The sequence below is a fragment of the Lissotriton helveticus genome, chromosome 1_1 (assembly GCF_964261635.1).
Source record: "Lissotriton helveticus chromosome 1_1, aLisHel1.1, whole genome shotgun sequence".
NCBI classification, from domain to species: domain Eukaryota; kingdom Metazoa; phylum Chordata; class Amphibia; order Caudata; family Salamandridae; genus Lissotriton; species Lissotriton helveticus.
This window is the reverse complement of record NC_136057.1, coordinates 1,101,958,920-1,101,985,881: the sequence shown is the minus strand read 5'-3', so window position 1 is coordinate 1,101,985,881 and position 26,962 is coordinate 1,101,958,920. Positions and strand designations below refer to the sequence as shown.

At 41.9% G+C, this 26,962-nt stretch overlaps 1 protein-coding gene across 1 annotated transcript in view; it reads right to left on the bottom strand.

The window, feature by feature from the left end:
• BLTP3B (bridge-like lipid transfer protein family member 3B) overlaps positions 1-26,962 on the bottom strand; it is a 313,057-nt gene that overhangs the window by 243,617 nt on the left and 42,478 nt on the right. Inside the window, exons 4-7 of the mRNA XM_078678312.1 lie at positions 18,100-18,191; positions 13,989-14,178; positions 13,029-13,169; positions 330-500 (exon numbers count right to left, since the gene is read on the bottom strand). Of these exons, the coding sequence (XP_078534438.1) occupies positions 330-500; positions 13,029-13,169; positions 13,989-14,178; positions 18,100-18,191 (594 nt within the window). The remainder of the gene's footprint in view (positions 1-329; positions 501-13,028; positions 13,170-13,988; positions 14,179-18,099; positions 18,192-26,962) is intronic.

The following is a 26,962-nucleotide window of genomic DNA, read 5'->3' as shown; positions in this document are numbered from 1 at the left end:
CATGTGGTATGTAGATCATAAGTTCAATTCCCCCCACCCAAGTAGACGAGAAAATAACTTTGTCCACTTGAATCATCATCATCAAGAGCCGAATGCTGCATTATATTAAAACTGCATACCATAACACATAATAACAATTCTGACAATATAATAATTTAAGAACATTAATATTTCACAAGCAGCTCTACACAAAAACGTGTTTTTCCAAGTAGCACAAGTTTACAGAAACTCCAAAGTGACTGAGAATTTCATAACCCAAGTGTTTAACACACACTGTCAAGATACAACATTATTTATTTTAATATGCAATCAAAAACGGAGCTGTTTACCTGGATATGTTCTGTGGCCATGCTCTTTCGCTGTTCTGCAGATTTCTCTATTGCTTCACTAAGAGACTTTGCGTATTGCACCATAGCCTTCAATTGGGAATCGGTTAAGACCCACAGCAAGTCATCCAGTATCAATATTAATTTTGATGCAACCACATTGCAATCCTTTAGCTGTTGAATAAGTACAAATGTTGTTTAAGAAATTGTCACAAGACACTAGCAAGAACATTTGGCAAGTGTAGTTCTTTGAGACTTCTGAACATCAGAGGTTAGTTATTAAAGAAATTTGAAACATGTATGTCACTAGACAATTATTTAGGTCCATGGGCATATGGTGATTCTTGTAAGAAATAGTACGGACATTCTGAACTAATCAAATTTTAGAGGAGTCAAAACATTTGAGTGGTTTCAATTCCTTAGCGTTTTAAGATGTTTACGCAGTTGACCCTCAGGCTTTGTTAAGAAGGGAGATGGGAACTGTTGCAGACACAGTGAGTTAATGAAGGTAAATGAGTGTCTCTAGGCCAGCAAACAGTGAACATCGTAGGTTGTACAACAAGTCAAAGTTCAGCAAACAGGACTGGTCCGATAGTTACGCTGCAGGGGAGTCAGGGAAACAAGGTGTATGAGGGAATAGTCCCTAAAACATATCTGTAGAATGTAAATGTGGATCAAGCAAGCATTCATTAGTGTCCTCTTTGATCAAATGCAGATTTCAGATCAACAGTAAGGTTTTATCTTTAGTTTGTGGTCTTCGACTCTCCAATTCCAGTCGAAAAATATCAATGGGATCACTAGAAAATGGTGAAAATATGACTTGAAGGGATGGTCAGCAATGCTTAGTTTGTAAAAGAATAAATGCTGGGCCTAATTTTTCTCATTAGTCGACAGTGCTACTACTCAATGTCTGGTTGCTGAATACAGAGGATGTTTACTCTTAATTTTACCTCATGTCTCTTTCATCCATCAACATACTGTTGCTGCCACTCTTCTCACTTCTGCAATTTCATGTTAAACCCTGCTGTTTTCCTGTCACTATTTTGCCATGCTTCTAAGCCTCCTACTGCCCCCCCCACTTTGCAGCCCTTTTCTCTTTTTCTGGGTCAAAGTTTGATGATAAAAATAAGTCCAGGTCCCCAAAAAGGGTTCTGGTGGTCCTATCTGCAATCACTGGCTAAAATTAACCACTGATGGTCTATTTACAAGGATCGCAATGGATTCTGCATGTTTTAATTGGGCTTAGAGGAAGACAAAACAATATGTTGACAAAAAACCTCAGAGACATAGAAATGGGAGCATTTTCAAACAAGAAAACATCAAAATTCGGGTGAAGGTCAAAATGGACACACATTTTAAAGTAACCCTGAGAAATGGCCAAGGACTTTGAAAGGGGAAAAACAACAATGATCAAAGGAGACTAGGGCAGTGACAATTGATAGCCTAAACCATTTTTAACTCATTTGCACAAGCTCTCTGCCAGTTACTTGCATACACAAACCTAAACTCTTGGCTGTATGAGGTAATTGGGCAGAGATGCAAAATGAAGCCAGTTCTGATCTGAACAGGGTGAGGCAAGAGGGAGGAAGCAATAGGAAACATAACAGACCAGGATGGAGGTACTGCTCCAAACCATTCTCTCCTACTGCCCTTCTTCCCACTGTGTTTCTCTGCTCCTAAGCTATTGCTCTGACCTGATCCTGCAATCTTCAGAAAGCAAGTGGCCTTGCTCAATTTCACTATCATTGGTCTTGAACCGTTGAATTTCTCCCCAAAAGTAAACTGATACTAAATGAGTTCTATGCTTTTCAAGGTTGTGTGTGAAGTAAAGCAGCAGTATAGCCGCAATTGTATGAGGTAGACGTCTATGTACTTTATGAGGCCTCACAAACAGTGCTTCTGCCCACCTTTTGGCTTGCTGCAATGTATGTATTCAAGTATATTTCCACAGTGTAAACTTGGTTAGAAAGCACAGGAGTGTTGAACAAAGGCTCTAGCTCTGTGCTGAGAGAAAGTTAGGTAACTGGTGCATTCCTATGATGTGTGAGAATGGAAGAGTTCCTTGGAGAGATGAGTCTTCAGCATCTTCTTAAACTGCAGTAGAGTTGGAGAGTTCTAATGTTAGTGGGGATGTTCTCCCAATCCTAATGGCTTAGAGAGAAAATATCTGCCTTCTTTTGTTCTTGCACATTTTCGTGACCACCGTGGCGAAATCCTGGCTCTTGGTGTGGCGCTGTCCAACTGAGGTCTTCAGTTTCTTGGCCATGTAATAGGAGACGTCATTTCTGATGGTCGTGCAGCTGGGCATAAAGATAATGTGAGCTAAGAGGGTGAACCAATGTAGTGATTTCAGCATTGTGGTGAGGCGGTTGAATTTTTAAGACCCTACATGAGAAGTGGGGCAGCATGTAGAATACCTTTGAGGGGGGTGAGAATGGTGTCAGCTAGGCCATTGAGCGGGCATTTTATCTCTCCAGGTGTGAGAGGACCAGTGTTTATGCTATTGTTCTGAATTCTGGAAGGACTGGGTTTTACCTTTTCAATAGGGAAAGCAGATAATATGCTGTTTGGCTTTCGTGGTGATGTGTTCTTCGAAGGTGAAGTTTGTGTCGAGGGTGAATCCTAGTGATTTTGTGCTAACAGTTGAGGATTATGAGGCTTAGGCAATAAGGAGACAGAGAAATAAAAGGATAAAAAAAAGATAGGCAACATTTACTGTCTTGATTAGAGACCTCCTTGTCCAGTGAGACAAGACAGCACACTTGAACAGTCAACTTTAGCCATCATTTTGAGGGGGTTTGGATGTGAAATGTGCAGTCTGTATCATCTTCTTCATGGCTCATCACCCAAACAGCACATGCAGCAAATGTATGGTACATGAACTAGGGGACTGGAATCAGGCACAATAGGTTTCCTTCAGTGGCCATGCCCCCACGTCACACGATATCAGTCTGAGCAGCAAAATGCCATCTGGCTAGAAGTTCCACTCCGCACTCTATGAAGCCCAAATGGTTCTTGTGTCATGAAGCCAGATGCCATAAGCGGGTAACACCCAGGCAGATATTTTTTCTGTTCAGCTGAAAACTCTTAGGACACTAGGATATTATTGCTATGGGTTCTTGACGCATGAGCAACATGCTCCAAAGGTACCCGCTTGTATGGCACTGCTGGGAAAATATTTCACTGCTTTTGGCAAGAGGGGGAATACTGTACACTGCCACACAAGCAGATTAAGGAAAACATGGAAAATAGATATTGTAGTACAGAAAGAGACTAACTACGAAATAGTATAGCCAAAAGTGAGAATCCAGTAAGGGCACTGAAACGTAATATAATACAGAAGAGGGAAAATAGGTAAACAGAAGTCAGGGAAAGGGTCAAAAAAAGGAAAATGCATATTTTGGAAGGCTATTTACTTTCATTACTAATTCTTTAGTGTAGAGTAGCATTAAAGCAACAGTATTACAAGGAGCAAGTGGGAATGCAGGGGATTCCTCGGTGACTAAAGTGACAGATAATAGGAAGGATATTGACAGTAATGTTTTATTTAGGTCGTTGGCGGATAAAGATCATGTTGAAGCCATTTGATCAAAAGGCAGATACAGAACATAGAGGACTTACTTTTGTCAGCTTCTGCAACTTAAAGACGCGCCAGGAGGAGCAGTTTTTTAATCGAGTCTTAGTAATGCCAAAGCTATTAATTTACCATGTTTTCATTAACTATAACGCTAAACAGCGTCTCTTAATTCTTAATCCACCCCAAGGCTGAAATAAACACTTATTTTTTCTTACAGCACGTTCACGCTTTAAGCACAGGGTGACAGTGCAGGTTACAACAGTACAGGGTACTTGTGGAATAAAGTCATTTACACTGTCAATAGGAATAATGATAGAAGGATACAGTTGAAAAACACATTTACCATTATCTGGAGACAGAATTGGCACGTCTGTTTTAGCCCCTAGTTGACAGTGGATAGGATTCTATTTGTGTGCGTTTTTTGTTAACAACTATTCATTGTTTTAATTTAATTGATGACTTTTGATTGAGAGCTGATACACACAAATGTTTGTTTCCAGTAGATCAATAAACATTCAATAAGCTGCACAGCGAACAAGAAAGGGTTTGGTGGTTAACATTTTTTTAAAAACAGTTATCATTGGAATGTAGAGGATACCTCGGATCAGCTCCTGTGTCGCTGCAACTGCTATAATATTGATAGTTGCACAACTGTTTGTATCTTAAAAACACTTCTTAAAAACTTAGGGAATAACCTGGAAAACACCTTCACCCACACATACACCAAACTCATTCTTTGTCCACAAGTTTTGGGAACTCTGCAGCATATTTGGTAGCTCTTAGTCACCTTTTGTGGCTGTCTAGGATCCCACTCACTATTCTTCAGGTTGTGCTTTGTCATTTTTTGTTTCAGATGACCCACTGATTATGCTCCTCTGCTTAGCTTTGGATCAGCTAGCTTTGTCTGGTGATATTAGGAACTCAGCAGATGGTATAACCCCCCCATGCCACAACTGAACACTGGAATAATGGATTTCTAATAACTTTCCATAATTCATGGGGAAAAGACAATCGTCAGCAAAGGTGGACAGCTGCCCTCAACTTGGGATGCCATTTCAAGCAACCCCCTTCGACAGTGTGTTCCTAGGTGATACATTGAAATGCCATGGGGATTATTTAGATACTGGGAGAAAGGAAAATTTGACACGTTTGTAAATATGTGGTATTTGTATAGTGCAAACCTAGCAGGAAGGTCGTGAGCACTTCAATGCATCAAATGCAACGATACAGTCAATATGTAATTCAAGCACTATCTCGTTTCTAAGAGCAAAAGTGACTCTTCCTGCATTGTGATGTAGTGTTATTTAAAGTAGTATGTTTTCTATTCTTTCGTAAATTAGAGTAGAGTTGGGGTATTCCAAATGGATAGGGTAGTATTGTTCCAGATCCTGGGTGCATAGGTGGAGGAGGCGTGTTGCCCTTTTTTCCGCACTTCTTGGTCTTTAGTCATATGCAGCTCCAGATGGCGGAGTGCTAACAGAGACAGAGATGCCGGCAAGGAGAGCTACGGAGGCCCATCAAGATGGGGGTGATGTGGTCATATTTATTTAAGAACTTGCTAAGGTGTACTGCGGCATGTAGGATGCTATTAAAGTTGGAGGGAGGGGTCAGTGTGGAGTCTGCAAGGCTATTGAACAAGGCATAAAATGGTGGATGCAATGTCCAGTTAAACTCACAGTTCCCCTGTTCCATTAAGAGGATGGGGAACTGCTGGGGTTCCACCTGAGGAGCCTCAGCAGCTAGGTCTGCCATCAGAAATCTTTAACCCAGTGGACAATCCACTGTCGGACCACAGAGTGGTGATGATGCGAGACATGGCATTCCTAGGTAGGGAAATTGCACAAACGCCAGCACATGCAGGAAGAAAACTCAGGGTGTGTCAGGACATTGTTGTTATGTTCTCCGAGAGAAAACTCAGATTTGAGAAGTTGTTCTTGCAGAACAAAATACTTTGTAGGCAGGGGCATCAAAGTTGGCACCTGCTAGGCAAAGGATCAGTGCCTTCAAAAGAGCAACTGCGGTGACTATTCCACTGGCAGGTGGAGGAATCATTAAATCTGGTGTGTGGTACTCCACCAGGGTAGAAGAAGCCTTAGTCTCTGCATACCTGGTTGGTTTGCAGGGAACCTTCAGCCTTTAAATGAGGCTCTTAGTTAACATTAACTTAACAATTCAATGTTTTACTCATTGAAGATGCACAGACAGAATACTTTTTTCGTCTTGATACATGTTTAAATATCTGACAACAAAATGACTTAGTCACTGAACTAGTTGAATTCAATCTGTTGAACTGCAGTTTAGGAGTCAAATAAACCTTTATTTTTAAATGCTGACTCTCTGAAAGTTACTACCCACTTAGATGATGGGATTCCAGCTTACATTATGTGTGCTATACTATTCACTCTTTCGTAAATGTGTCAATATGTTGCTTTCACAAGTGATTGCTGACCCAGTAATAAATCTGACAAATATCTGTACCTAAAACCAAATCTAGATAGCTTTTATGTAGGAAACTCCACTCCATTTGATTACACGTCCTTACTTCCTTGAGAAGCTAATCGTGCTTGAGAATGAGAAAGCATATCTATATATTTAGGAGTCTTTCACTCTGGTTTTCTGGTTCTATGTGCAGCAGTGAGGCTGTGGCTGTCCTTTCAACTGTGCGCTCAAATCAATAACAGCGCCAAGATTCTCTTTTCGGAGTCAAGCGTGCTTTAGCAAAAAAATTCCATCTCCATTTAATTCCAACCTGGGTGAAATTCTCCCTTCTTTTTGCATCAAATAATTAAAGTAGGGTTAATGAAAAAATAAATGAAGTTTTTTTTAATTTGGCTCTAAACTGCCTATCGTGATCCTAAGCAGGAAATACAACAGCTCCTAACAAATGTACTTTAAGTTGTACAGACAGAAATTAAAGGTCAATACAGTGCAATGTTTATAGATATATATAAATGATGATACATTTAAACCTTCAGTGTAGTAAGGGGAATCTGCTACACTTTTCTTAAATGCTTGCTTTTCTTAATAGCCTGTACCTACATAACCATACTGGTGAATCCTCTGTATTAAGCATTTCCTCCAAACATTGGGAAGTTTTCTATTACCGAGAAATGCAACTACACTGGGTCTTTCACAGGCGTTCTTATAGGTCTGTAACATAATAAAAAGAGCATAGCAACGATAGATCAGTTGCCACTGATTCGAAATGACTTTACTATTTTCCTGGTGGAGTCCTTCCCATCCATAAACTCTTAACATGCTTGTACAAGAACTGATGTTTCCTCTAGTAGTGATCCTTTTCCTATACAGGAATCTAGAAACATTTACAGAAGATTACAGCGAGATGAACAAACCAAAACCCACCTAGTTCTAATATAGCGAATCTGGCTTAAGGAATTAGTGGTGGGCTGTTTTCGACTAACCAATGAGTGGATTTGTTAAAATAAAAATCTCAGGTCTGCTGAGGCATATGCCCAACCCACTGTTGTTCATTGGTCTCACACTTCTGCACAACACTGAACTTCTCTATTTACCACTGTCATTCAAGAACACAAAAAGTGACACTGAAAAAGAAAAATCATTTTCTAAAATTAGTGAGTCCTTTCTGTATCCACGGGCAACATGTTAGCATTTATAAAAGAAATTCTCATCAATTTCCCCTCAGAAAAGCTCCACTGACATACTTGAATAGACCAACTCGATCACCACGCTGAACTGCACCCCGACCATAATGTATTCAGCCAAATCACTAGGAATCACACTGGACAAAAAACTGAATATGCGAGGCCACGTCAACACACTGGCCAAAAAGGCCAGGTTTCACCTGAGCTACCTGAGAAATCTCAAACCATTCCTAGATACATCGGACCTACAAATGGTATTTCAGACTTTAGTTATCTCTAGGATCGAATACGGATCAACCTTATCTGACCTACCCAAGATCTCAACGGCTCCCCTATAAGCCTGTCTTAACGCAGTCGCAAGACTCCTAACAGACTAAAAAAATTCAACCACATTTCACCGCACCTGAAGGTGCTGAACTGTACGAAGCCAGAATTCAACTCAAACTGGCCTGTATCACTCACAAAGCAGTACACTTTAAGTCTCCTGCATATCTTGCTCCGAAAATCGTGGTTTCTGGAGGAGGCCGGCACTCCCATTGTGCCAGGGATTTTGTTTTGAAACCACCCCTCTTCCAGAAGAAGGAAACATACAACAGAGCTTTCTCTGGGGCTGCACTCAGAATCTGGAACTCATTGCCTCCCTACATCAGAAGAATACCAGCTCTATCAAGATTCACAAAAGGAAGCAAAGACTTTCCTAATGGGCAAATTCCCACCCTTACCTCTCTCAGTGCTTCTACAGTTTCAGCAGACCAGCGATTTGCTAGTGTTCTGTACTTGAACTCAACCAGGAATGCTGACTTTGTTCTCATATATGTAAACCATGTGATTCCTTTTTCATTGACGTTGCTTACCACTCTGCATCATTTTCCCGTGACCGTAACTTTGGAGGCAAAGGCTTGTGCTGTGCAGTTTTCCTCTTCTCCTGCCAACGTCCTCTTGCCATCTCCTGAAACTGTACTCTTGATCGCCACTCCTACTCCCTGTAAATAGCCTGTTATCTCTGCACGGTTTTCTCATGTTCGCCTGCTCCAATCTTGTATTTAACTTGTTATTACCGAATCTTGTAAATAACTTGCTATTGCTGTAAAGCGCTCTGATACCCTAACGGGTCACGTTCGCACTATACAAAACACTAAATAAATAAATAAATAAACCAGTCACTGTCTGTTAATGGGATGTGTGCCTGTGTTGGGTATCAAACCAACAGCCCATTTAGTCATTATTGTACTTTTCGTTGCATTCTCGGGAGGAGGCAGCACCCTCCAATCACTACTTGTTGTAGGATAGTTTACTGAAATCCCACTCCTGTTATGGATTTTATTTCTGCAAAATACCTTATATAAAGAGCAGATCGTATGTGTCAACTGCGAAGACCGGGGCTGCTTTGATCGGCTCGGTGATGGGCGGGGAAGTGCTACACTACAGTGCACGATGGATGCCTGACGTTAGACTGTGGCGGCGCGACTTGGCTTGTTTCTGCGTCTTGCCTCTGGTGGAGCCCGAAGGGAACCGGCAGCAATTGGGGGCGAACTGTGTCATTGACCAGAGCTGGGAAGAGCCGGAGCGAGCAACGGTTTGGGCCCACCACTGGACTTTAGAGGAGTTACCTGAGGCGGCGAGGGAAACATCGGCAATGCTGCCTGGGGAAGTCCTGATCAGAGGCAGGGAGTTCAAGGGCCGTCCGAACACCCGGTGGACTGCACGGAGGGCGGGGGGACCAGGGATGACCCCTCGGCAAACTGAAGGCACAGAGTTAGAGTTGAAAAGCTAGAGTGGTCTGTGTCTGACCTCAGCATGGTACCCGCTATGCATCGATCACCTGAGATGGTGAAAAGGCCACAATAAAAGTCAGTTTAGTCTCCCGATATGGCAGGAGACTCTGGGAGTAAGATGGGGCAGGTTTTGGGGGCCAGATCATTTTTCTAAGTGAACGCAGGATCAATTGCCTGACCTTAAGATGGCGGACCTCAGCTAAGACCCTTATGACAGATGTTTGGAGGAATTTTTACCAGTAGAGGCAAATTGATCCTCGAGGGGCAAATGTGGTCACACCGGAGACCAGAGCCCGGTGACTATCCCAGAGGTTTGTTAAATTGGCCGGTTGTGGAGAGGGGCTATAGGCGGATACTGGAGGCACCCAGAGGCAAACGTGCGGTCAGTCACTGCAGATATGAATGAGGGGGATGGCTTCTAAATGGCGTCCAGGGGGTTAGAGCTGGCTGCTGCCTCCCATGAACTGGGCTTCATCATGGCAGAGACCAACTACCGCCTCAACGCCTACATAGGGACCTACAGAAGCGTGGACTTGACATGCCTGACCTTAAAATGGCGTCTGCCTCAGCTTTGGTTTCCTCTGCAGCCTAAATGGAAGCCTCCTGCTCCTTCTCTAGATTGTTTTATATCCCCCCTTCTTTTACCTCTGTCCTCTAGTGGGGACAAGTTCTTTCGCTTCATCACCATGCAACTGCAGTCTATGTATCTGTTCAAAATTGTTTTTCCTGAACTCTGAGACCGGAGCAACTTGGCTGATTCCCGGTGGAGCTGCTAGACAGCTATAGAGGAGATTGGCCTTGGTTTCCCCTTGACCGTCACCTCCCCAGCCGGACATTGGGCACAGTTCTTCCTCGTTTCCCTGCTATGGCTTCTTCCTCCCCTCCCTCCTACGAATTCTCACAACATTGTTGCTGAGATCTACCCGTTGACCGGCTTGTGCCCCCTTCACCCCCCCCTCTTTCATGCTCTCTATCACCCTCCCTACCGCTTTCCCTCATTCATTCTTTGTCTACTTCCTCTGCTCCTATACCCTCTCCCCTTAATCTCTCCTCGCCCCTGTCCCTTGTGCCCTTTAACTAAGCACTCCTTCTCCCTTTGTTGGGGAAAGATCCAATTACTTATACTCTGGAGTCTCAGTGATTCCTCTGAGAGAGTCCACTGTGCACAGGGAGCCACTCACAGTTGAGGTATGGTATGGCGCCCCTTGCCAAAGCACTCCCTCTCCCCTTTTTGGGGTAGGATCCAGTAGGTAGGCCTTGGAGTCTCAGAGACCCCTCTGAGAGAGCCCACTGTGTTAAGGGAGCCTCTCGCAATGGAACTATTACTCGTTTACCGGTTTGTGCCCCAGTCACCCTTCCCCTCTACTTTCATGCTGTGTTTCTCACCCTCCCCCTCCTCTTTCCCTCCTTCATTCGCTGTCTACCTTCCTGCTCCTAACCCCTCTCCCCTGAATCTCTCCCCTTTCCTGCGTTTTCCCTTACGCATATTTCCTTATTGTTTGTCTCGACCTAACATGTAACTACGTAGATATGCTCCAACAACTGTGTAACCTTTGTAACGATTTATCTTATACTCATGTAAAGTGCTCTCATACCTCCGGGTCTAGTCAGTGCTATATAAAACCTTTCAAATAAAAATAAATAAAAACCACCAACAGAATGCACACCTCTTTTATGTCAGATTCATGATTATTCTTCATAATTTCATCAAACTTGACAAAAGAAATCTAGAACCTCTGAAAAGAAACCAAATATATCCATTTAATAATTAGCATGTCCAATGAATCTTTCAGCGCTTTCTTCATCTAAAAAATTTCAGTTCAAGAAATACAGCCTTTACTGAGAGGTCCGTATCTGCCGGATATGAAAGCGATCATGATTCACAAATACGGAACAAATTGGATTGTGTTGCTTGTATTTGTTTACTCATTTCCTTAGGTATGCATTGCCTAGTTCATTACAAATTAATCAAACACGATACTTGGTACTCCCTTCAATGTGTGATTTTGCTGGCGTTCAAGCTATTTACTCTAGTTTTATTCATTTTAAAATGTAAGTGGTAAGTAAATGTACCTAGTTTACGTGTATTCTAAGGCAAATGAGAAAATTCTAAACGTTTTTTACACCATGGCTTAGTAAGGATGAATAATTCAGCAAATGTGTAAAACATCACCGAAGGTAACCAGTTATAATTAATTCACATACAGCTACCTATGAGACATCGGACTAGAAATTCATTTAAAAAACTGATCTCAGAAAGCAACAGGAAAGATGAAAAAATACAAGTAAACCTCTACCAATCATTTTCGCCAGAATTTTTAATTTCATACATTATAACCCAACTTGTAACAGTATGAACAACAGTCCCACACTGTGTCACAACACGTAACTTTATATGAACCACAAGATCGTGGGTTGACTATGGTCTCTCGTTTATTAATAAACTCTTGTAGGAGCAGGTCCATCATATGACTCCAGACAAATTAAAATTCCAGTGTCGTGTAGTTATTTCCTTAGCAATAGGTTTTAAAACATGAACAATATATATTTACTATAAAGGTTTACCATAAAACACACATATATATATATATATATATATATATATATATACATACATACCCATAAAACACACACATATATGTACACACATACACACTTACTTTGTACTTATTCTGAAACATAAAGAGAGCTCCTACAATGTTAAATTCCTTGATAAGAAATTAAGAAATACAATTTCTGGTTTTTATAGTGATATTTAACAAGAGAAAATTAAATATGATGCACAATGGTTTCTATCAATACTGGACTAGGATTTTTTGTAAATGGCCCTGTGCTGCACAGTTTATTATTAGTAACCTAGGCCCAACCTAGGTCTGTTGCACCACAGTTCTCTCTAATTTAAGTATCTCATTTTGTACAGTGCTACACTGCTTTGGGGGTAGGTTTGCACTTTATAAGCACACCCAAACATACACTGTGACATCAAAAACAAGCATTTGAAGTGGATCTATAAACAAACAGAATAACCCATGCTGGCTTCAATATAAAGGGCACAGACACCAGTGCTTAATGTAATTCTGGGGAGTCCGCCAGCAAATGAATCTACTTTTGGAGAATGTAACACACACTCGGTGCCAAAGTTCTAATTCCCTGACAAATTGCTAGACAGAGCTATGTTAGTGTAGCTGTTGTGTTTTGGAAATCATCTAGAAACCATGCAGTCTGACAGGTGCACGGTACAAATCAGAGCAAGCGTCACTGAAAAGCCCAAATAAAACGGCTAAAACAATACACAGAAACCTCACTTTTTTAAAATACAGAATCTAGAAAGGAAGTAGAGACCTTTGATTTGGTTAACTGGCCATGTTTGAAACTGCAAAGTACGATAACAATTATTGGTTGTCCAAATGTGGCAGCATTCACTTAAGAGTAGTTTCTCTTGAGAGGAGCAGATTATTTTTTAGGTCTTGCTTTAGCCAAGACCTAAACATCTGACAAAAAGATAATAAAATAGTGATATACACTCTAAAAATCCACAATATTGAAGGGCAGCTGACTAATTTGCGGGACAATTTTAAACAGATAATAAGTCTAAGAAGAGGGCCTTTCACAAATTAAACCCCAAACAATAGAAAACCCGCTGACGTTCTGTGAAATAAAGCCAACAAAGAAGAGACCTGCTGACAATTAAAGAAACAAATTGTAATGATACAAATCGAATTATTACCCTTCTTTTAAGTGTTATTCTTATTTTTGATTGGTTGGTAATTAATCGAACCGGAGCACTCATTATTTCATGATCACAGCTCTGGATGGCATCTGCTTCTATTCGGATCATCTGCCAAGTTATCTCCTTAAATGTCAATACCTTTCAACAGAAAATAATAATTATGCTCCATTAGTTACAGATGCTTTGAATGAAAGAACAATACAAAATAAATAGCTTTTAATTTCACAACAAAAAAAAATGGAAATATTCATTAAAAACAAGCAGTGGCAAAGCAGGCAGGTTTGACCTTGACAAGTGTGAAATGTTATATTTATTAACTTATGCAGAACTATGCAAAAAATAAAAAAAATAAAGATATGGCCCAGCAGCCCAGGCAGAATAGTTCTGGCACTGACGTGCACTCTTTCAAACATCTATGATTGTTATTAGGCAATATGCTGTCACTCCTAAGGCAAGACAATAAATTAATGAAGGGGATGACCAGCTGCCCCATAAGTGTGATGATGGTGGGGAGCACCTCAACTTAACAAGGCCTACTCCACCAGATTCAAGCTCCTCAATGGCACCTAGCGGGACAATTAGGGAACCATTAGATAAAGTCAACACCCTACACAAGACTCCCTGAATATCAGTCACACTAGAACCCCAGTAGCTCCTGCAGCACTCAACCTGAAGATGAAGCAAAGGTCTTAGACCCATGCAGCATCTTGACCTGAAGTACAAAGGCCTAATATGTCAGAATTAATTCATCACCATCACTAACCTACAATGAGTCAACTACCGCCCTTTGAACAAGGACATTTAAGTTCTTTAACAAAGAACTTAAAAATGACTGACAGAAAGAATTTAATTTGGGAAGAGGGTATATGGGGGATAAGATTTAGTCCTACTGAACTCCATTAGAGAAAACACTAACATGCACACATTCCACTTGAAAGAAAATAGTAAAAGATTTACCTCTCCGCGCTGAGGATGTTGTATGCGTGTGAATCGGAGATCTCCATGTTGCCAATTAGCATTCACACTGTATATTCTCAGCTGGGAAAGTTCAAACGAGGCATTGAAGGCTTTTGCACGAATCCGGATAATTATTGAATTAACAGAAAGAGAAATTCCTTCCACTACTTTTTCAGCAAAGCCATATTCACTAGGAAAAGAATGCCGAGTTTCAATTAAATGTTAGTCATCCTAATGGTAATGGCTTAATATGGGTAACAGTTTTGAAGAAAACAAGTATCCGAAATGTAGAATAATCCATGTCTTTATGTTCCTTTGTTAAAATACAAAAATTTAAAAATCACATTCCTTTCTAGAATCATAGAAGAGCTTTCGAATCGTAAGCTTAAGTTCCATCACCATGTTACACGATAAATAATGAATACATTAACAACATTTTTTAAAAGAGCCACAAACGTTCAAGCAGGAAGTCGGCCACTTGGGAAGATACGTGCAGAACAATGAAAAATGAATGGCACTCCTAATGTAGGTCTGATTCAGGGCTGGCAAGTGAGACTCAGGAAAATGCTCTGGTCCTAGACGTGTAGAAAATTCTCAACATTTCAGGGATTCTCAAGACTTCAATAGTATTACCAGGGAACCACAGCAACCTTAACTTTAAATATGTAGAATGTCAATTAGGAGGAAAATGCTGCTTTGGAAATTCTACCACTAATGTCCATTAGTACATTCAACCTTATTTTTGATTAACCCCTAGAAGCCATCCAGGACCTGACGCCCTCTTCTACTGGAGAAAAGATAACAGCCATTGTCATAGCTTGGTTGCCCATGCCTTCAGCAGACAAACCAGAGCCTACTCTGCCTCGAAGAGAGCTTGAATGTATTCCCTACATGAAAGATGGTGACGTGTGTCATTATTTATGACAAAGTAGGAGCATTCAGCTCAATTTACATCCTCCTCTAGTGTTGTAAGAAATAGTGTGTGACTCATTCAGTCATCCTAGGACACTTGTACCATGGCCAACTCATGCAAGCCAGCAGCTTTTTATAAACAGGCATATTAATGACTTGGCTACAAAGTGGACACCCTTGGACTCAAACTGCTTTTTATACTTTAGAGGCTGCAATTATCGCACCGGACTGGCCAGGGTGAGGGATGTAAAAGTGTTTGTGCTTCAGATTTAGAGATGACAGGATCTCTCCAGAAGCGTCAATAACATAATCCTCTGCAAGGGTTACATTTTAAATAGTCTGAAAGAACAAATCACCTTACTGCAAGACAAGTGATGGGCCTCTAGTGGCCTGAAACGTTTTAACATGGTAAATAAGTACAAACCCTACTACCAATCATTTGTGGGGAGTGGGCAAGTGAAATTCTAGCAGAGGAAATGACATAAATGTTGCTGGAAATGAGTTTTATTCTCGCTCTCAATTTATAAAGCCTGGCCACAGCCTTTTTATGGCCCCAAGAAAAAATGATATATTATCTCTAATATCTATCTGAAATTATCTTTTCCCGCTCCGAAGTGCAGAGCAGAAGATGACCGCATCATGCCACAGAGCGTGGATTCCTAGCACTGTATAGATCTGTGCTGCTCAGATGAGGAAGCTGGGTGAGGCTTCAATGATGCCATATATGAAGAAACTTACATTTTGATATTCTATTAGAGTGAACACTAACCTGCCATCAGCAATGTCATGGGTTATAAAAGGATGCTGACCCTACTTACGCCAAAAATGAAGGATGTGCTTCGAGTCTTCAAATGTTAACTTGTTCAAAGCCCCAAATTGGGTATCACATAGTTCATAACCCAAAAATGCCATCTGAAGAACATGTGTTTTATTGGCTCAGTCTTCTAATACATGACGTAGAGGTATGTTTATGTTTATGTGCTTGTATAGCGCTCGATTGCCGAGGCATCTTGGCGCTGTGACGTGTGGGCAGGAAGGAACATTATAGTTAAGCCTATGTGGCTGTAAACAGCCAGGTTTTAAAACCCCTCCTGAAAAGCTGAAGGTTGAATTGAACTTAAAACGACCAATGTCACCACTGTCAATAAAGCTAAGGAGCATTGCATCTGAAAGTAGTTAGACTTGCCACTAGAAGAGATCTAGTTAAAAGGAGCACTCTGAACTCATATGGATGCCATCAAATAAATAATACAAACGAACCATGGCGTAGGTCGCAACCCCAACACCTGGGTCAGTCCTGCAGAGGACTCTTTAACTCTACCTTCACCAGATGTACACATTAGTGGACCACTAGGAGTTTTTAAAAATACATTCTGAAGGAAAATTTGGATTTTTAAAACTTCAGAGGAAAATCCACAGGGAAACAATATTGCACCTTTTTTTGTAAAACATCAATTATCCACTGTATAAACGAAGTATCCACCAACTTAAAAAAAAATAAACACTAAGAGTGATCTGATTAATTAGTTAAAACAAACAGAGGCTCGCCTAAAAACCTCGGCTCCTGAATCAGGGTGCAGGTTTCTTTATCTATTATAGAGTAGTCTATATGGTGAGTGGGAAAGCTCTCCACATGGAGGCACTGGCAGAGTTTATAAGACACAGTCACTGCCTACCTCCTGCAGACACTCAACACACACACACACACTCTACACACGCGCACACACATACCCCACCACTCCCTGTGCCACATCATAAAGCCACGCAAGTGGTTCAGGAGTCACCTATTACAGTCATCTAAAACGGGAGATATTCAGTTTTGGGGATAATCCGGTTGTATTCTTCCAACAAGCCGCATGAAAGGTCACCTAACGCAGCAAAATATGGTGGTCAACAAGAAAACTTGAAATGGGTTGGAAGAGCAGAGAAACAAAAAGGGACCAGGGAGTGACAATAACATCAGCTGTGTACGTCAATCTGCCCACTCTAACCAGATTGTCAATCATTCAGCATCATGCTGATGACCATCGTGCATATATTATGTCACATGCCATTGCCAATATTTTCATATGCTCATGTGTGGCTACATGGTGACAATGGTATATTTGCCTGTAATATGCTGATGGCCTTCCTACTCGCACTCAGGCCATGATAAACCTGTGCACATTATTTATTTTAGTAATTTTATAAAGGTCTGGCTATTGAAAAATGCAAATTTGTAATGCACATTAGGCAAATTATCCCTATCTGTCCTAAAGCATGATATATACCACTCAAAGACGGTGTCTATATTTGTAGATTAATAGAGGTGTAAGCTGCAGGCAGAAGTACAAATATGGTGTGAACAATATTGCAAAACTAAAGCCGATTAAACTTGTGCAGTCTAGCTCAAAGTTATCCTCGAGCTGAAAAAGCATTCATCTGATAAAAAAACTAACCTAAAGAACTCCTAAATCGTACCACACTTTCGGCATGTAAAAGTTGTAATCAGAGATAATGCATTAAACGTGTAAGTCTATAATCTGAAGGTGTGTAACCAAAGTATCCAGCAGAAACACACCTTAAGAAAAAGATTTGCTGGTGTGATGTCACAATGTATAAGGGCAGATATGATGGAACAGATGCAGTGTCCAAAATATTTTTAATTCTAGAAAAAAAGCATAGATGTGAAAAAATACACAGTCCAGCAAGTACACCCACGCTGGACTATAGTTTGATATTTATACAAAGTTATTTTCCCCTACACTGCATTAATGGGAAATATGGATCGAGGGATCCCTTTTCTCCATTTTTATTCATTTCAGGAGAGCCAGAAAACCCTCAGGTTTTTCTCTCCATCTTCTTTTGTCCAAAATCGGTCCAGGATCCATGTCAAAGTTTTTGGTTATCCACAGGATATAAATCTGCATACCGTGAACCTAAATGGATCTAAATTACAGTCATTAGTGATCTTAAAAATCCTTCATATATCTGGTACTTATGGGCATATGATGCACACCTCCGACTAATCTGATAAACAGTTCAGAGCATAGACTTTGGCCCAGAAGTGAGTAAACTAACACTGTTGCACCACACATTGCAATGTAATACAAAAAAACGGGCAAAACAACTTCCACAAGTTGGTATCCTGAGTTGGAATTGCCTTGACCATATCTGTACACACGCGCTGTCATAGGAAAGTATTTTAATTCGAACTGACCTTTGTCCTGATGCAGTTGCCAGTGGTGAGGGGCCGTTGCGGTCACGCGGTTCTTCGCAGGTGCTCATTTCCATTATTACTTTATCCAAGGACTTGCCAAGCACAAATGACAGATATTGCTCATGTGAATATAAAGGTATACAATAACGATTTTAAATAAAGATGAAGACATCAATTACAAAACGTTTTGCAAACAAACATGATTTAAAGCAAAATAACCCATACTCCATGATATCCTACTTTGAAATGCACTGGATTCATAACATCAACAAGCTGAGGTATGCTTTGCACACACAAAACTTTCTGTAGCTTACTGCATCGTTTATGAATTCAAAGATGATCCTGTGATGGAGAATTTGCAGATATTCATCAGAAAACCTGGATTTGGCACTACTAACCGGCAATCGAGTACTATAATGTAGAATTGACAGCAGAATGATTAAAATCTGCTGACAAATAAAACCTGAGCCAGAAATACATTTATTTTAGTACTCATAGTAGAAAGCTGGGAGCTTGAGTAAGCCAATGAGAATGCTCCCCCTTGTATTTGGGCGGCGGGGGGAGTTTTATATAGTGCGTACTCGACCCGAAGGTAGGTATCAGAGCGCTTTACATGAGCACCAGTTGCGTTACAGACAGACACATTCATTTTGTTATGGTCGGGGAGATTAAGTGATTTGCACAGAAGAACAGGATGTTGAGTGTCCCTGTAGAGACTCGAACCAAGTTCCCGGGCTTCGAGGTCGACCGCTCTAGCTGCTATGCCACATCCTGATGGCTCTATCAACATCTCAGGCCACCAAAGGGAGCTTTTTGAAACTGACCAGTTCCCAGCATCATCCTGGGTAGGCTTCAGGCAAATAGGAAGCGCTGTGGGAGGAGGATTCACCCTAATGACTGTGAAACAGGCCTTTGCAATGCAATAGGTCTGGCATTTGTGAGACTTTTAAAAAAAAAAAATGGATTTATGGAGAAGCCTGCAGCAGTAATACACAAAACCCCAAATCTGGGGTGCAGCAATATCAACCACACATAGAGCGATACAAGCCAATTTTGTGTTAACATAGAAAATTCAAATAATAAGCCCCCCCACCGCTCCCGGCACTTTAAAATAATGTGACACCATACAATTGTCGGATCCAAAGTCTTGTGAACACACGAGTGATAGCCTGTAAAGAATAGTCCCAAGTTCAGTAATTAATGGCCAGACACATAATAGCATTTGTGAGACTTTGAAGTATTGGCATTGCAAATGACAATGCCTTTTATTTATGTGCTTTGAAAACCTGCAAGGGGATTGCAGGTTTTCAAAACACAAATAAAAAGGCATTGTCATTCACAATGCCAATACCTCAAACTCTCGCAAATGTGAGACGTTTGTGGCACTCGTGCTTTTGCTGTAAACATTGTAAGGTAAAGCGCTGGTGGTGCAGCTTACGATGTTTACAGCTAAAGCGTGACTGCCGCGATTGTGACAAAAGTAAGCAAATGGGAAAACATGGCAGCCACACACTTTTTAGGGCTCGCGCCCTGCGTCGTAGAGCTCAGCACTGCTCGCGCAGGCGAGAGCCCTTTTGTCCGGGGTTTGAAAAGGGACCCTGGACTCGCACACGCTCGTGCGTGTGCTTTTCCTTTTGGGTTCTGCTATTAGGCTTCGTTTGCATGCTTTTTTTAAACAGAGCATGCAATAGGCCAAAGGCAGGCGGCATTGCTCCGCCCAAGGCCTATTGGTGTCTGTTACGCACACCAAAGCCCATGTAGTTTAAATTATCGTGCCCAGAAACAGGCGCGATAATTGAAAACATATGGCTCGTAGTGGCTCACGAGCACCACTCGCAGGCGTGTTTTTTTAATAGCGATCGCTTTAGCGATTGCTTTCAGTGCCGCTTGTTTTACTTGGATTACTTTTAGTGTTTGGTCTTTATTTCGATATGGAGCGAGAACCTGCAGCAAGAATTTCAGCCTGGAGATCGCAAGTAGAGAAGCATCTTTCCACAGACGAGATACTTGGATGAAATCCCAATGCGTGGAGGTATATTTCATAACGACATTCCCTGGACCAGGATTTCCAGGTTTTGTTTTTGCGTAAACATCAAATTACTAGGACACAGTGCAGCTCCGATTTGCACAGAAAGTACACTGCTAAGAGTTCTTTCCTTGTTTGAAACAATCTCTTGACAGTTTTCTTCTGGTGCTGATACTTTTATAACCGAATGGGACCTCGGTTTATGTTTTCACTCTTCTCCCTGTTTGTGTTGTAAACTCCATCTGCCTGCCCCTTTTCAAATTGTTTGCGCTTTAATCTTGTGAAGACCCCACATACCTGACATGTCACCCTGATGCCCCACCTCCGCCCCCTACAAAACTGCCTGGATAAAAGGCTCGTCGGGAAGGTTACGTGTTGCTTGCACTGTTTGAGTAAGATTAATGAACCATTTAATTTCAACGTTTTAATTTACAATAGGTAAAGGACTAAAAGGCTTGTGTGCAATATTCACCGTGACCTACTTGATCCCCATCCATCTCCCTCTGTATCCCCTGCCTGGTCATGTTTGATGGAAAAGCTGCCAACTACTGTGCCGACGTCACCCGTTAAAGAGCTTGGTTTCTTCTTATAAACCCCCAAGGCTTCGCCTGTAGGCGCATTGCCTCAATCCCGTTCCTAACAAAGCCGCACCGGAGCCACCCTGCAAAACCAAATTTGTAACGCATGAACGTGTCCCGTAAAGGTTAGCAAAGTATCGTTAGCCGTTCTCTATACTCTACCAGACCTGAGATGGATAAAAAATAAACCTGGTACTGATGGCAGATTAAAAAGCAACTTGCCTCCCCCCTTGCAATATATTCAATCAGAGCTTTTCCTTCACTTGATCAGCGCTAACAGTCCACTGTACTACTGTTGCTACTCGCACCCTCTCTGGGAACTTCTCTCATTCACAAACTACATTCTGTAAAAGGCACTTCTTTTTTGTGTGCAAGTGCACGCGTTTAGCTTAGTTTATCCTGCTTCTTGTTGAAGAGGAGACTATTGATTACTTGGTATTTTCTCTACTTCAAATTATATTTCATTACAAGGTTAAATAGGACTGTAGTGTCCCGGATCTGTATTATAATATATGGTGATGTTTCTTTAGTAAGAATATGCTAGTTTCCATTGGACAAAGGAACATTTGTTTGAGCCCTCCCGTTTTCTAACTGAAATTGACTACATTTAAAGGTACTGCCTGTAAGCGAACGGACGTTTCCTCATTTACCTCTTGAATAATTTTTTACCTAATAAAAACCAACCTTTCACCCTCTCCACCAACCACTTCCAAGTTAAGGTTTTTTTCTTCGAAGGGGAAATCCATGTTTTTAGGAGAGTTTGCTACTTCCTAATAAAGAAAATGTCCCTGTGGGATTTTTTTTCTCATTGAAAATAGTTGCTTACATATAAATGTACTGTTTACTTTGAAGGTAAAGGGCCCTGCAGTCTTTTAACATAACGTGCCTTTGTCTTAAGGGAAGTAGCTGCTTTTAGAAGAACAGCTTATCTCCTGTTAGAGAACAGTCTTTGTCGACGTCAGCGTAGTTGATTTTTCTCTGGGGAATGGTTTTGGGTATGGCTTGAGGAACAGACCAAACGTTTTTAATAAAGTCCAGGTATTTAAATGCTGGTTTCAGGACAGGAAAAACAAAATTACAAATAACATAATGGTCCAAAATAAAATAGGTCTAGGAAAGGAACTTTGTTATGACATCATAGCACCAGCAAGCTAAATATTTTATTGGTAAAGCATTAATATTGCCTCATTTGCTTTCATTCTGCAAAGTGCACGTCTAGTGAGGTTTTATATAGAAATATTTATTGGCTGCATTTAGGACTATCAGAAATGTGGACTGGATCCCGGGAACAAAAACTCCATTTCCTTCATGCGATATATGCTTTCTGGAAGTTAAAACTTAAAAGTCCAACATTGAACCCGGCCAGCAATTGAGAAGTGGATTGGTGACAGTTCACCAGCAATTGAGCTGGACACAGACTGGCAACAGCTATGGTTTTTGAGGGTTTGTACCATGGCCGCATCACCACTCTGTCTTTCTAGGCCTAGACCACAACTTTCCTTTGACAGCAATCCATTTGTGGTGTCAGGCACCTTGAAGTTATAAATTACATCTCTGGGGCACTTGAGAGTGCAGTATAAGATGGCCCCCATTTAAGATCGCTCTAGTGGTCAGAGCTACAATTGGCTTAAATGATCCTACCCAAATGCTAAGTGGGAGCTGCTGTTGGGCGGCCCCAAGACGGAAAGGGAGGCGATGCACTGACATTGCTGCAGACGTTCTGGGCAGGGGGAGAGCGCCATATCCTTGCCTTCTGGCAGGCCCTGCTCCCCACCAGTGAGCAGCGTGGTGGCAGCTAGCACCCTGGAACTCTTCACATTGTGGATATTGACTGGATTCGACAGGACATTGGTGAGGACTATCGGACAGGAGTCTGTTGTACGCAGGGATAAGTGAGAAGACTTGTCCAACACGGGAAGACTCTGCTTCGCTGATGTTGCCAATCCCCTGCCGCAAAAAACTTTGCTTTACCTGTCTGTACAGGTACAGTTAATGTTCTAAGACCCAAATGATTTGCTGCAGCAGCGAAACAAAAGCACTCGCTGATGTTTACAGGAACAGATATGTAATGGCCAGCACCAGCTGATGGACCTTTGTAGGCCGGTGGGGATATTTGCTGTACAGCCCAAGTAAATCATTTATCTGTTGACAGAGGGACTGGGGTCACTCCGCTGTACGCCTGGTGCTGGCCATGCGGTGTGTCTATTGGACATTAAGAGGGGGTGGCTGGGAGAGATGACTAGATGCCATGAAAGAAGAAATAGACAGGTGACACACGTTAGTAGGCTTGATGGACCTCAGAGTTAGAAGAGGACCCTGCTCAGTCCATGCTAGAACAAGCATTTGCAATGCAATAGGTCTCGCATTATTAAAGTTTGAGCTATTGGTGTTGCATTATTTAACAATGCCAATAGCTCAAACTTTAATCATGCGAGACCTATTGCATTGCAAATGCTTGTTTTCCTTCTATTTGTTTCCATTTGTTACAATGACGTCACCCAGACTTAGGCTTTGAATACCTTAAGCTAATGGGAGGGTGCAGCGATTGCTTCAACAGTAAAGAAATACAAAAAATGTGGGTGCAGGGATTGCTTCAACAGTAAAGAAATAGAAAAAAATATATTTTATTTTTCTATTTCTTTGCTTTTGAGGTAATCATGGCACCCGTGTTTTAAGCGTAAGCTGTTTAAAGCTAAAGCGCAGGTGATGGCATTGTAAAAAAGCAAATAAATAAACAAAAAGGTATGCAGCTGTGTTGGTCGAACCCAAAAGGAAAGCGCGGCTGCCATCCCTAGTGCAACCCATGCCAGTTAAAAAAAATAATAAAATAGCATTGCAGTAAAGCGTGTCCTGCTGGCAAAAGCAGGTAGAAGAAAGACCTTTATTTTATTATTTATTTTATTTTTTCAATTTATAGGGCGCAACAGCTACCCAAAAAGGGTTTCCCGGCGCCTAGACACAGCTAGTTTGAGGACAGAAGAAAAAAAGGGGGGAAAATGGCTATTGAGTATTATTGTTCAAAAGAAGAAAAGAGCGCTCGGAGGCTGTGAATGAAAGCTACTGAGTAACACCACATGTAACAGGGGGTGTCCTGATGGTATGTAACAACAGAAGAGAGGGACTAAAAAGCTTATTAACAAATCAAAGGCCAACTTTTATAAAGAACAGTGACAGGAGCCTATTAAAAAGATGGGCAGAGCTTACAGTTCATACCTGAATACAGCATATCTCAGAGACAGCGCAAGTGCTGCCTAGGCGAGACCTAAAAATGTCTCTCTTCTCCTATAGCCCTGCCGCAGCTTCTTCTCACTGGGTTCACACAGGCTGTCTGGGGTAGTCCCCATTTGTGTGAGAGGGGAGGTCCAATCAACCGAATAAAAATAGAAGCAGGATGGAGCTGGGAAGCAGACTGAGTATCAGAAGTAGGAAGAAAGGGATTTATGTGTTGAAGCAAATTCATCATAAATTGCAGGTTTTAATACATTTTACGGGACTAACTAAAGGTAAAATACAAGGAGGCTGCAATACTTTAGCTTTCAAACTCTCAGAGACCTCTTCTTTGGATGAGTTTCAGAATTAATTTCTTAAGAATTAAAGTGGCTGACAAGGAGAGATTATTTCTTTAGCATAACAAAAATGGTTTACATACAGGAAACTAAAAGTTGACAGAGACCAAATGAGCCTGTCAACATCAGACTTATATTCTTTGGAAAGGTTCCCTTTCCAAAATAAAAGAATATCATATCTGTAGACTGTTAGATACAATTGTGTTTACATTTTAAAGCAGTTGAATGAGGGGCCAATTACAATGTTAAGTGGAGTGACTTGATTACAAGCTACCATATATTGTTGCTAACCCCCCAAAATCGAAGGACACATCTGGGTGGTTTCCATTGCCCTAATGGGATCTTGCTTATTCTATTCCATTTGAAGACAAGGAAAAAGGCCAGGTGTCCCTCAATGTTCTCTATGACGAGTTACACTCATCTAAATCCAGAGGATTACGAGTCAGACAGCGCTGCCAGAGAAGATGTCATCTGCAGGGGTTATTTGTAGATGTCTGGACTCTCTCCTTGACTCCTAAAAGCAGTAGACACACACAGCTGGTGGTGTTTTATAATATATATAATAACAGGTTATTTATTATGTACAATCAGCACACAAACCTTGTGCATCAGAATGATCGAAAATATTATAGTGCATCAGAATGATCGAAAATATTATAGTAATCTCAACTGCCGTAATCTTAAATAAAATGAACTACAAAATCCCAAAGCACTTTATATTGCTCATCCCTACTATGTAACAATTGGTCTAATACTACCTAAAACCTAGATCTGTATTATTAGCCTCAAGGTTGATACTGCATTTGCTGAATGATTATTATTCTCCACATTTTATCCTAAGCTATTTACTATCTCTGCATAACGTAGAAAACTTGCAAGCCTTCAGTCTGACAATGGAGCGTGCTCTGCTGTTGCCTCGACAGATTTGGGGTATCTGTGAAAAAGAGGGATGTGGATCGTAAGTGTCTGGTAGGTTGGTGGAAGGTCATGCGTTTGTTGATGCATGCTGGTCCTTCGTTGTGCAGGGCTTTGTATATGTGGGTCAACATCTTGACCTGGCATCTCTTCTGGATCGGGCGCCAGTGTAGCTTCATGGGGTGGTGTGTGATGTACGTCATTCTGGGAGGTTGAGGATGAATCTTGTTGCTGAGTTTTGTATTGCCTGTAGTCTCTTCAGGAGGCGTGCGGTGGTTCCTACGTAGAGTGTGTTTCTGTAGTCCAGCCTACTGGTGATGAGGGCCTGCGTGACGGTCCTTCTGATGTTGGTTAGGAGCCATCTGAAGATCTTGCGGAGTATGCGTAAGGTGTGGAAGTAGGCGGATAAGACTGCGTTTATCAGTTTCTTCATAGATACCTTTCAATCTATGATGATGCAGAGTTTGCAGGAGTGGTCTGTTGGGCAGGGGATGGGTTGAGTGCAGCAGACCACCATGCGTCGTTCCATGGCGAGGTGTTGTCCACAAAGATGAGGACTTCCGTTTTGTCCATGTTGAGCAGTTGTCCTTCATCCAGCCGGCGACATTCATCATACATATGTGGAAGCTGGCTCTGGTGGTGAGGGGTCTTTTGACAATGAAAGGATTAGCTGGGTGTGGTTTGCGTAGGAGATGATGTTGAGTCCGTGCAATCTGACGCTGTTGGCCAGGGGGGTCATGTACGTATTGAAGAGGTTGGGGCTGAGGGACGATGCTTGGGGGCACCGCATATAATCTTCTTGGGATCAGAGGAAAATGTGGGAGACTGATTCTCTGGGTTCTTCCAGTGAGGTATGAAGCAATCTATCTCAGGGCGTCTCCCTGAATTCTGATGAGGTGGAGTCTGTTGATCAAGATGTGATGGGAGATGGTGTTGAAGGCGGCTCACAGGTCCAAGAGGATGAGGGCTGCCATTTTGCCACGGTCCAGGAGGATGTTGTTGATGGCTACCATCAAGGTGGTTTGCTCGGAATTCAGATTGACAGGGGTTCAGGAGGTAGTTGTGTTCCAGGTATTCTGTGAGTTCCTGGTTGATTGCCTTCTTGAGAACCTTCACTGGAAAGGGGAGCAGGAAGATGGGTCGGTAGTTCTTCGGTTCTGCTGGGTCGGTGCATGGTTTCTTTAAGAGGGGCCTGACTTCAGCGTATTTCTAGTCCTCAGGGGAGGAGGCCGAGGCAATGGAGGTGTTTAGGACTTTCTTGAGCTTGTCGCCAATTGTCTTGTTCCAAAGACAAGTGTGGCTCAATGGTTAGAGCGGCAGACCCTGATGCAGTAATCTGGACGGGACCAGGGTTCAATTCCCGCCTCGGCGGGTCTCGGGCTCAATTTCCTCGGACCTGATAATTCTCGCCTCGGTGCCTATTCTAATCATGAGTCCCACTCTGCACCTCTGGGCAATAGCTTGCTTAATCTCTACAACGGCCCCAACAACGCTGAGGATGCCTGACTTCACCTTGGGGGTGCCCAGGAGTGGGCTCCTCACAGGGAAAGGCCAGGAAGGGTTCCTCGGCGGTATTCGTACAAGCGCCGAGATGCCTACGGGTAGTTGTGGGCTATACAAGTGCGTAATCATTTCATTTCATTTCAAAGACTGAAGATGTGGTGGGGACAGAGGTCTGTGCACAGAGCTCATGATGGAGATTGTGGCTGGAGTAGTGAGAGGGTTCCAATGGGTGAGTAGGTGTTTGGGGTTTGATCTTGTGGGTGTGAGCAGGCTGA